This window comes from Crocodylus siamensis, chromosome 4, assembly GCF_052110815.1.
Source record: "Crocodylus siamensis isolate JL-2025a chromosome 4, ASM5211081v1, whole genome shotgun sequence".
Taxonomy (NCBI): domain Eukaryota; kingdom Metazoa; phylum Chordata; order Crocodylia; family Crocodylidae; genus Crocodylus; species Crocodylus siamensis.
In genome coordinates this window covers 69,996,011-70,008,719 of record NC_143398.1, presented here as the reverse complement: position 1 = coordinate 70,008,719, position 12,709 = coordinate 69,996,011, and the positions used below count along the sequence as shown (strand labels likewise).

At 42.5% G+C, this 12,709-nt stretch overlaps 1 protein-coding gene across 1 annotated transcript in view; it reads right to left on the bottom strand.

Annotated features, from left to right (window-relative positions):
• The window catches only part of TRHDE (thyrotropin releasing hormone degrading enzyme), a 321,603-nt gene that overhangs the window by 183,028 nt on the left and 125,866 nt on the right, over positions 1-12,709 (bottom strand). Inside the window, 1 exon segment of the mRNA XM_090042544.1 lies at positions 7,021-7,175. Coding sequence (XP_089898670.1) covers positions 7,021-7,175 — 155 coding nt within the window.

Sequence of the window (12,709 nt, the reverse complement as noted above, 5' to 3'; positions counted from 1 at the left end):
AAAGCAAATGAATATTCCAGAGGGCAAGATTCATGTCAGATTATAGAAGTAGCTACTGATACTCTAATGAGAGTGCTGAATATATGAAAATGAGAGTTGACCCATGAGCTGTTTGTGTCAATGACTATTTGCTCCAGACCATGGTGTGGGAGCTGAACAAAATGTCTTGCATCATGTACTGTTAGTGCTGAAGGGGGAGGGAATGGTGCTGAAGAAGGTGACTGAACAGTCTGAGAATGGTGAAGAACTGTGTCCCAAAGAGCATACCTAAGGTGAATTACAATTAACAGCTTGGAATCATACTAGCAACAGCCAATAGCACCTGAATGATATAAATTAGGGAACTCTAATGGAACAAAGATTAATGCAAGGAATGTTATGATATTTTTAATGCCAAGTGAGAGGAAATTAATACCTGATAAAGGAGACCTGATAAAGGAGACCTAGTGATCATTTTTACTTAAGCACCATCAATATGATCAACTGTTTGCAAAACCATTAAGGGCAGTCTCTGCCTCTGTTTCAGTGAGAAAGACAGACAAAAAACACACTAGAAACACACAAACACAACATTACTTTGGCTATGAATCAAAGTTTGGCTATTCATTTCTAGATCTGGAAATTTGTGATAAATTTCCACTGCTGGAAATCAGCCTGCAGCTGCTTCTTCTCCCCATCTTTCTAAACCTTCACCAGACTAGGGTGATCCCCTAGTCTGGGGAAGGCTTGGGAAGCAGTGGCTGCTCCATTTTTCCTGGATCCTGGGGGGAGTGGAGCAGTAGGGAAAGACTCCCTGCACCTTCCCTGGACCAGGGTCTGGGAAATGAGCTGGGGACAGCCTTGTCCACTCTGTGCCTGGTCTTCAGGAGTGAAGCAGAGGGAGCAGTGGGGCAAAGTCCCAAACCCATTCCCCAACCTGGGCAGTGTCCAGTTTGGAGAAAAGGCAGGGAGGGCAAAGAAGCACTAAGTCAGGGAAGGGAGAGGAGTAGTGGGGCAAAGCCCCCTACCTGCTCCTCAGACCAGGGACCAGGCCGGAGGAGTGGGCAGGGAGCAAAGTGAGGCAGCTCCTCTGTTCATCTCCCATGGAGCCAAGTGGGGCCCTTCCACCTCCCATCCCACCCACTCCTCAGATTGGTGACCCTAGTATGGGAAGCAGTTACGGAGCATCGCCCCACTGCTCCAGTCCCCTCCTAGACTTGTCTGGGAAGGGACTAGAGCAGTGAAACAATGCCCGCTCCCCTCAGTCCTCTGATCGGGCAGACCCTGGCCTGGGGAAGTGTGGGGAGCACTGCCCCAAATCTTCACTCCATTCCTGGACCAGATCGGGATGGAGCATACTTTTGTGCCAGCATGAACATTTGTCTCTCACTTGGTGGTCATCTGGAGGTTCTTTCACGCAAAAGAGTCATGCTTCCACCCCAAGAGAAACTGAATGAATGTTTGTATGCCCATAGCTTCTGCCAGGAGTACAGTGGTTCTCCTTCCAGCGGAAACATATTGCCTGTACATGGCCTTTGAAACAGAGGAGACAAAGGATATTATACATTAGGCAATGAAAATGAATGAAACGTTATATGAGAGGTTTTCAGTCATGAGTTATGACAAGACTGTTCAACAAATATGATGAGCAAGATTCTGGTTAGATGTGTCCAGGACAGTGGCCTGGTGCACCAGAGTCATGGTGTGGGGTGGCCCAAGAAGTATTAGAAGTAGGAAGGGAGAAATGTGAAAAAAAACAAGTCTTAAAGTGTATAATACCCAAATTCTATCTGTTAATACCATTTTTATTCAAGAAGGATTATTTAGAAACACTTAAGTGTGTTAAGATGTAAAGTATGTTTGATATGCAAGGAACTGCTTGTGCTTTCTTACTGAAAAAACAGAAACATGTTCTAATATATTCAGATCTTAATTTGTCACAACAAAACACTTCTTACCCAATCTTATTTCTGGGTAAGATTCATTTTAATTATCCAATAAAGAGAGAGGAAATATTTTTAATCAGTAGGAAAATTACATTCTTGATGGACATCAGATGTCAGACTGCCACACCTTTCAAACACCAGTTAATAAATCCAAATCTGTATGCCAGATGGTAATATTACCCTTCCAGTTGCTAGATGCCTGAAAGGAAACATTATCCTATTAACAGCATAGACTTTTTGAATTTTTTAAAATTGAAATAAGGCAATAGAAAGATAGAATCAGACATAATTGAGAAACACAATTTGATATTTTTATTTGAATACTGGCACTATTTACACTGAATGAAAATTATCATTTATGCTCTTTTGGAAGGAAAGGACTAGGATGTGCTAATTACATGAAGCAGTAACAATCCCATACATGTCATTTTTAATTAGGTATGGGAAGGTGCTGTGTGTTCCTTATATGTATGCTGGAAGAACATTCTTTTGTCACTTTTTCCATTATGAATATTTAATATATGCAGTGGCATTTGAAATTTTTTTTGTTCTCCCTCCTCAAATCCAAGCTTCTGTTTAATTGACTCTATTTGGTTTTGAGAATATTTGATAAATTTCCATCAAAATCGTGTTTATCAAATTCACCTGAAGATTGAGGTTTTGATGGATCTGTAAAAATTGATCCCTTCCTTTATTACTTTGTAATAATTATTATATGTGATAAAAGGGTAATCACATAAGGTGGTATCACTGGGTAATCACATAAGGTGGTATCACTGTATGTCCTCTTGTTTCCTGTTCACACTCTGGGGTTTTTATATCAGTGTTATTCTCTCTCAGATGCTTTCTCTCACAAAGAAGACATGCAATCAAAACTTATTTTTGTACTTATTATTATAATACATTTCAAATATTAAGGTTGAAATGACAAGCACTCAAATGACAGAATTCAAGTTACCCATGTAATTTTATTACGCCCTCCCTCCATACATATGTACTATAAGAGTCTTGTCAAGCATCTCAAATACTTTTGCAGCAGTCACAAAGAAAGCTGACTCATCTGCATCCTAGCCTTTAACAGCAGAGAATTTTCTCCTTTCTTCAGCCTTCTGCCTCCTCCTGTCTCAGCTGAACAATGAATGAGCCAGGAGTACTATGGAACATCATAGCATATGCTCAAATAATTCAGGATAAGCAACAACAAACAAATCCAAATAAAGTTGCCTGGGCAAATTTAATTGTATTGCCTCTTAATTCTGGAGCTCTCGTTAACATTAAATTAGGTTTCTCATACCCCTTTTCTAATTCTCTATTTTTACATCATTTTGTTCCATTTTTAGAAAGCTGGAAGAACTAGAAATAACATTACGGTGCATGCCCTGCCCCACCTCCCCAGCCCTATTTCAGTGTATATTATCAGCAGGATTTTTACCCAGAACCTGTAGTGCTACAATATCAATCTGACAGTAGTAGTAGATTTTTATCTTCTGCTTCATCCAGCCATTTAGGGTATATAGCACACACTTTGCCAGTGGCTTACCTGACAAGCAGAAAAATACTATGAGTGTTTAGAATCAGAATTTCTACCTCTGAGGGCATGTGCACTCCAATAATTTCAAGCAGCACAGGCAACGCTAAAGCCAATGCCAAATGTCAACACAGTGTGACTAAGTGGATGTGATTTAGATCTGTCACATTAGAGATACGCTCTTATTCCTAGGTCTGCCAGAGATAGTCCTTTACAACCTTTCAGTTTTGCCATCTGTAAAATGGAAGAATGTTACTACTAAATTGGCAATATGAGGTGCTGGGCAATAATAAAGGCTATGAACTACACTAAATCATTACAGGTATTCAGTTAAGCATCTAAGATTAGAACTCAAGGTTTCCTCTTGATTCTCAGCTCTGTGTACCTTCATGTGGGACAAAGGGTATTTTGCTGCCGCATGCTATCAGAGGTATATATGAATACGTTATATGGGCATGTGTGTGAGAATGCTAATATAAAAGCATGTATAACTAGTTAAACAGAACTGGTGGACTAACTAAAATAAGAGAAAGGATGCCCTTGTTATTAAGGCATTGGACTGTGGCTTAGGATACCTGGTTTCCTTTCTTACCACAGGCTTCATATTGACCTTGGATGAGGTCTCTCTCATACTTCCTTTCTACTGTCCTTTCTGTGTGATGTCTATTTACACTAATACCTCTTTCCAGGAGGGACTTCTTATTGTTCTCCCATTCGTTAATTCTGCTCTCTAGTGCAGGTCCTAGTCATCACTGTAACAACCACTGGGTGAAGTGGAGTCACCACTTAAAAGGAAAATTTAAAAGCACTAAAGGGAGCTAAATACACAGATAACCCAATTCCCACATGCAAAAAGTCTTGTTTACCACACTTCAAGGGCATGCGGGGAAAGGGATGGTGCTTAGAATGACCATAAAGTTAGTTTTCCACTTTGAAGACCCATTTACAGAGCTGTGCCATGTGGCCTTTGTGTAAATGTCAACTAGGCAAACTTGATAAATGCCTGATGGGCAGCTTTTTACATGCTGCTGAGATATACAGGTCATGCTATAAGTAGAACAAATAATTAAATGTGGTAGAAAGGATAACTAGAAATAACAGAACAAATGTACACAAAGGAAAACTTAGGCTGCTTATAAGGGAAAAACTAACTAATGTTACAGTTTGGTCAACTGTAAAACAGTTTTCAGGGAAGCAATGAAAACCCTGTAGTTTTGAATATTTACTACATATACATATAAAAGAATCCAGCAGTAAAAAAAGAAGTGGTCTAAGCAACCTGAAGTGTTTTTTACACCTAATTTCTAAGGTTCTATGATTTTCCCAAGCCTGCTGTGTGTTGCTTTCTGGTACTACATAATATAGAATAGATGAAAAGTAAGGTGATCATACTGAGATTAAACCAGCAATAACTTGCAATAAACATTTCAAATTTCAGTTGACGACTTAATTTTCATCTACTCTTTCAATATGAATCATGAGCATGAGCCCACCAGTATAATTTCTAGATTCACTCACCAATATCCCCATTCCAAAGTTATTCTTTACATCTTGTTTTTTATTTTGAAAAAATGTTAAGAATTTACTTGGCTTTTTAAAGGCTCCTGTGTAAAGTCGCAGATGTAAGCCATGCTGATTACACAGTAGGATTTCATTCATTTTAACCTGAAGGCTATGATTATGCCTGTTACCAGTGCAAAAAAGGGTTTCCTGTCCCTGTAGCAGATTTCTTCAATAATATCTGCATTCAGCTCAATATTACTAAACTCTTGTAATGTGTTTAGTTCAAGAAGATGGAAGAAATATGCAATAAATCGCAATGTGGATTTATTACAAAATTATTCTTAAATTGATACAAGAGTTTCAATACACAGACAAAATATTCATCACTTATGATCAGATAGTTAATGGCAGAATAAAAAAGTGTGTGTTTGCAGAAGAGGACTTCCAAATTTATTTTTGCCACAGAAAACGGTTTTGAACATGAAGTTTAGCCTGAATTTGCTACAGTGCTCTAATACTATAGTTATTCAAATCCCAAGACAAGGTTTTTTCCTGCATTTAAGGGGTGGGGGGGAGGAAATGGGTTGGAAAGCCTTGGATTCAAGCACCAGAGCCACAGCCAGGGCCAGAGCTTCTGCTACTGCCACTGCTGCTGCTGTCTGGTCATGGCCAGGGTGGTTCAAGGCAACTCATGTGATGGGGAGGGGAATGCACTGCAGGGAAGTCTGGGTGAGGCAACACTGTACAGCGGGGAGACCACATGGTGTGGAGGGGGGGCATGCCATGCCACCCCCAAGATTGGCTGCCACCACTGCTGGCTTCTGCAGGTGGTCGCCACTCACCACCCTCCCCCCTCACCACCAACACCACCACCGGCATCTGCAGGCAGTCTCCACTCACCCCCTGCCGCCAACACAGCCACCAATGTCTGCGGGCAGTCCCTGCTCACCGCCTCCACCACTGATGCCACCACCAGTGTCTACTGGCAGTCCCCACTCGCTGCCTACAAATGGTGCCCCCCCAGTCTCAGGATCCACCAGTCATTCATGCCATGAAGCATGTAGCTTACATGAAGGAGAGAGTGTGTGGTGGGGGTTGTATGGAAGAGACTGCGTGGTGCAATGGCATGCAGAGGAGACTTCACAGCAACAGGGGAGCTGCTACAAGTCCACTTCTGGCCCTGGCACAGCTCTGGCCTGGCCAAGGGCCAGAGCCATTACCTGACTGGGAGCCAGAGCCAATGCAAACTAAGCAGCAGTAAGGGGGAGCAAGAGGCTGCGGGGGGAGAATAGAACAGGCAATGGTGGGGGGGAGGCAAATGACAGGGGACAGCAGAGGGACAAATGCCAAAGACTCACGTGGCAGGGAGGATAGGTACCAGGGGGACAAGTGGCAGGGGTCACGTGCTGCAGGGGGCACAACTGGCAAGACAGCAAGGGGTGGGGGTCAGGCCACATGCCCCCCTGCTGTTGCTTATTCTGCCACTTGCCCCTCCTGTTACTGTTTTCCCCACCATAGTTGTGGGATATGAATTGAAGACAATCCTCCAATAATTAGATTCTAAAAATCAAAAATGATAACAAAATTTACCATCTTCTATTTCTAAAATCTAATTATTGGGAGGCTGTCTTAAATTTGAAGCTGCCTTGGATTCAAGTAAATACAATAAATTACTTTTAAGGTGATCAATTCGTTAACTATACATGCATGCATGCATCTGTACCATATACACACACTCATACAATACCGTTATGGTCAGAGGAAAGGTATATAAATCTGATATAATACTGACTACGCGCAGAATACTTGGAAGCTGTTGGGCAGCAACACCATTGCACCCTAAGCTCAATGTGATGAAGTGTTATTCATCCCTGCATGTTGGCTTTTGCCTCTTGTTTGTTTGTTTTGATTTTGTGCACTGTATACGCATCTTATAGCTCATCACATTATTTTGAATATTGCTAAAAGAAATGTGCAATCAGGTGTGGGGCAATATCAGCTCTGAAAAGAAATTTGAATTTTCAGGTCCATCCCCAGTGTTCATAATTAAGTATATGGTCATACCTGATGGCATAGCTCATGTACGATGACCATGGTGACATCCAATAAGTAGGGTATAGATGAAATGCTTGGATCGAGCAGTATCCTTTGCTCCACAAAAACACTTAGTCCCCAGTTCTCCATAGCAGCATAAGGATGTTTAGGCACAGCTAACAGATCTAGAAGCAAAACAAAACATATTTTAACATGCTTGTGGGAGCTATTATGCCTTATAGCTGCTGTAAGTAAAGGCCATAAACCATCATTAGGAGTGTTTTTGTTAATAGCATCTGTGTAAAAATTAAAATGTTAATTTCTGTTCTTTTACAGTATTAGCTATAAAATATCATTTTAATAAACTGGGTCTCTCTTGCTCTTACCTCATTGTTCGCTCACTCATGCCTTATGATTCTCTTATTGCAATAACAGTCAGGTTTTGGTACTTTAGTGGAAATAGATTTCCTTAATATTATTCAGCTTTTCAAAATAACATCTCTATTGCTTATTTATTTACATTAATTTCTGGATTTCACACATGCTTCTCAAGTTTTGAGCACATCATAGAAAACAATAACCTCTGCACCAAAACAAAAAGAAATTAAAAAAATTATATGTGTAAAAGAAACTAGTGACATCAAAGGAAAAGAATATTTCATGATGACGACCCTTAGAATGATAAGTGACTATTCAAATTCTTAATATAGCAGATGCTGTACACACTGGAGCATCATTCTGTATGCAGGATCACACTATGCAAGCTCTAGTGAAAGAAGGAACGTTGACAACAATTTCACACAAGTGGCTTTCCCCATTTCTCTTCCCTGGTACCCTGGGACCAATGGAGCTATTTGACAATGACATGAAGGCTGAAAAAACATACAGGATGATAACGGGGTCATTCGTTTCCACAGAAGAAAGGGAAGGTGAGGGACTTCTCACAGCAGAAGTTGGGCTCGACAAGACAGCAGAGGAGAGTGCAAGGTCTGCTCAAACTTTACACTACCAGAACGCAAGGTAGAAGAAAATGCAACTAGGTTTACAGACAGTAAAAAACCTGGGCTGCCAGGAGAGTGACTTAGTTGACTTTTTGACTCAGAGGAATACAAACAACAGTTCTACTGGGTCCAGAGATGCATTTCCTAGGACTGATTCTTTTATATAAAGACAATAATATATAATACAGTGGGGGACCAGCTGTCACTGGGAACTTCACATAAAGAAGCTGTCACTGAAACACTGAAATAATGTTGATTTTCAGCACTTATCAGTCCCATGTAGCTCCACTCCCAGGTGATCATCAAGATGGGCCTCATTCTGCTCCTCTATGAGTGAAAAAGTAAACCAATCATTGACCTCAGTTAGAGCGGCTCAGACCACAGTAGTTATTTCCAAACACAAGCTAACTTGGAAGTACATAGGTCACATAAATATACATTTACAAGTGGTAGAAAAATAATATTTTGTATAAGAGTAGTCAATATAATCTTGGTAAAGCAGTAATTCTTTTCTTATGTCTCTGAATTTAAGATGCCACCACTCCCAATAATTAGATTCCTTTAAAATTTGTTATAATTCCTCAAATATAGAATCTAAGTACTGGAAGGTCTTCTTAAATTTACCCCCCTCACCCCTGCTGCAAGTGACAGGGGGCCAGGAAGTGGTACAGACAGATGGTAAGGAACACAATAGCAGTGGGGAGGCAATAGTGAGGCTGGTGATAGAGGATGCAGTGTGGGGTCAGAAAGTGGGAGGGGGTTGGGGCGGGACATAGAGGGCAGATAGTAGGGAGACAAGCAGTGGCAGGGCAATTGGAGGGCAGGTGGAGCATGGGGAACATTCAGCCTCACACCTGCCCCTTGCCCCCACAACCAGGACCCCCTACCATTCCCCTTCCTGCTGCCTGATCCCTCGATGTCTGCCCCTGCAGCTACTTGCCCCACAGTGACTTCCCCCTTGCCTAGCCCCCACTCACTGCCTGCCACCCACCACGTCTGCTTCTCCCAACTGCAGCCTCTGCTTCCCCCACTTCTTCCTTCCCTGACCCTCACCACTTAGCCTCCTAATCCAGCCCAGCTCCATCCTGACTGCTCTGGCCCCAACTCTGGGGCCTGTCCAGAGCTGCCACCACCACAATAGCTGTTACTAGGCCAAGCTGGGGCCAGAGCAAACCCCATGACTCTACTCTCTATGTGCTCCTTGACTCTACTCTCATTTGCACTGTTTTAAAACTAGAATAACCCCACTAAAGTCAGCAGCATACAACTGGTATAAATTTAGTATGAAAGAACAAGGATGCCTTAATTTTTTTAACTGATTTTTCCCCCACACGGGTAAGTCTATTCCTTGTAAAAAACAAATTATTTTTGTAGCTTGTGCTTTTTTCATCAGTTTTCCTGGACAAGATTTTGCTGGTGTCACAAACTGTGCTACATCGGAATATTCATCTTCAGAACAAAGAAGCCAAAAGCAAGATCTCTTAACCCCAACAGGTATTTTGCTCTCAGCCATTTAAAGCTGTCTTCCACTGACTGAGCTGTGTCCATGCTGGGGATTTTTGCTGATAGAGCAAGGTCATCTATGAGGGTAGGGGTGCACCGATAGAGATTTTTGGGGCCAATACCAATAGCCAATATTTAAGGAGGCATATCAGTCGATACCAATCCAAATTCCAATACAGCTGCCTCCAGCTGGTAAGTCCGATGTGGTGGAAGGGGAGAGGGAAGGAAGAGCTGTGAGGGGAGAAGGGCAGATCAACACCCCCCCATGATGAGGGAGAGGGCAGGGGCAGGCATGGCCCACATGGAGCAGGAGGGGCGGGGCCAGAGCCACAGCTTGTGGGGGGAGGGAGGCATCTCCCACCACTGCTTGAACCCCAGGACGGCACCGGGGGTGCGCGTGTGCCTCCCCGGATCTGCGCAGGGCATGATGGGGCAGGCTGCAGCTGCGGCTGCACAAGGCTCTTTTCAGTGGGGGCTGGGGATGGAGTGGGCACAAGCGGTGCTGAGAGGATGCTACATCCACCGCAAATTTCACTGCCACTGCTTCCAGCCAGCCACCCGGTGCAGTTCCGGTTCTTCCCAGCACGTGGGTGGATGCAAGGTGTTAAGCTGGGGCTGCGTCGAGCGGCTGCGGCACTGGGAATGAAGTGGCAGCAAAATTTGGGGCGAATGCAGCATCCTCCCAGCACCACCAGTGCCCACTCTGAGCCCAGGCCCCACCGAGATGAGCCCCGTGCAGCCCTGGCTGCAGCACACCCTACCCCGCAAAGATCCAGGGGGGCACAAAATTCCCCCTGTACCCTTCTAGGGTGCAAGCAGCAGAGGGAGCCGCCTCCCCCTGCACAAGCCGTGACTCTACCCCTCTGCTCTGTCTGGACAGAGCCTGCCCCCGTCCCCTCCCCCTCACTGCAGGGGACATAATTCTGCCCCCCCCATGCGCCTTACTTTCCCCCTCCCCTTCCACTACACCAGACTTACCAGCTGGAGACAGTTCTCCATGCTGCCAGCTGTGCTCCTTGCTGCCTGAGTGCTGTGCTGCAGCTGCATGCAGCAAAGGCATTTATCAGCCAAATTACTGGTCCCATTGGGCCAATATCCAGTACAGCCAGTTTTCGTTATAACGGTACCAATTCTATATCAGACCAATGTATCGGTACACCTCTATATGAAGGCATTTCACAATGAAAGCCAACACAGCTTTGCCAATGGAATTTTGTAATGTAGACAAAGTTTAACAATCTGTATGGGCTTGTTATGGATTTTCTTTGTGTGTTTGTTTCAGTGATGTTGGCTTGTTAGTATAGACAGGTACACTGTATCTTGGTATACCAGAAAAACCTCCCAATCTCATGAAGAGGTAACTGCTGTGCAGGTAGACTATGATGAGAAAAAGTACTCAACGGGCACACTATGTTGCTGTAGTGACCCACTATGGCAACGTAGTAGCATCCATGAGTAGCAGCTACTTCACCCTAGTGGCGCACTTCTCCATTATAGCATACCACCTGCAACAGTGGAGTAGCTGCTAAAATAATTGTGTGCCATGCATATGGCCAGTTAGTGTCCCATGCTTTAGTAAAGCATGGCACAGTAACAATGTCATCACAGGGCAATGTATAGAAGCACCCAATATGGCTTTAATCCAGCAAAACACAAAGAACTCATTTGCCTCCAACTTCACAATCCACTACCACACTCAACATTAAGCCTGGCTTAAAGTGACACAGGAAACCCTTGCTTAGCGCTCTTAATTGGTTCCTGAAAAACTGAGTGTTAAGTGAAATGAGCGTTAAGCAAAACCAAAAGTATTTGATGACCCAAGATGGCAACCACAATTGTTTTTTATAATTCAAGATGGCAACCGAAAGTGTTATAATGAAACTCACTGAGTGTTAAGTGAAATCAGGTATTAATTTATAATGAGCATTATAGTGAAATAGCACTAAGATAAAAAGCATTAAGCAGGGGGTGCCTGTATTTTGATTAACAAAATTGGTAAGATAATAAATCAGTAAGGCAGGAGGGGTGGGGGAGAGCATGGTTTCCAGAAAGTATTGTAATATTAATGATTTCAACTCTGGCCTGCTGTCCCACCAATGCTAATGAGGGCAATTGCTAGGATCCTGGAAAGATTATAGGCAACACGGTAATATATCCAACCTATACATAGGTGTGCCTTAAAATTTGGATATATTCAAACCATTTCTAAATGAGGGTCAGATCCAACACAGTGAAGTCAATGGAAAGATTCTCTGTGTCTCTTAATAAGCTCTGAACCAAACCAAGTGCATTCAAGAAAGTGGGAGGGCTCTTCTGTTTTCATCGTCTAAGCAATTTTCAGTGACTGCTTTATTGGTACATTATACTACTGACAATATGAATCTCTAATCTGAGTATCAATTTATCCTTGACATTTTTCAATGTTTGACTTTGGTCCTTCTAGATATTGCTTCTGCTCTCCAAATATCCAATTTCTTTAAACAGAGCTTCAATCATAGCCTGAACTTCATGACACAAGAAAGGAATCTATATCTATAACTGAGGACCCCATAAATTTAACCTCGATTTTGGATTAATGGTATTTCAAGTTCAAGTCTCAACCTGAAGAGTCTAGTTTCCCTTCTTCTTGTAATCCATTAGGGAATTAGAAAAACTATACTGGGTATGTCTACATGTGCACTTTAATGCACAGTAGACTATTTTACTGAGCATTAAAGCATCTCATAAAAAATTGTGACATTACACTAATGCCCAGTAAAATAGTCTACTGAATATTACGTATCACTAAAAAATGAGCAAATGTGCTACTGTGCACTAGCACAGTTTAATGCACATTAATTTAGTACCTCACATTAAAGGCATTAAATTTAATGTGCTTTAGAAAAGGCGCATTAATGCATGTGTTAGATGGGCCTACAGAGTTACTGAACCTCACCACTCTTAAAGTTCCTTCCAAGTTTTCTTTAGGGCGATGAGACACAGTTACATCTTGACTTAGCACAACAGAAAAGAGAGAATGCTGCACGTTTTGATAATAACTTTCATACATGATACTGCCAGAGAGCATTCTGCACTAACTGCAAAATATTAGCTGCTGAATATGTAATAGTGGCTGTGTTTGTTGCACCCAGTTATTCCACTCCCTATTTAATTAAATTCTTTGTAAAGCACTTTTGAATGTTTGATTATGTGGATATCACTGTAGAAATATAAGT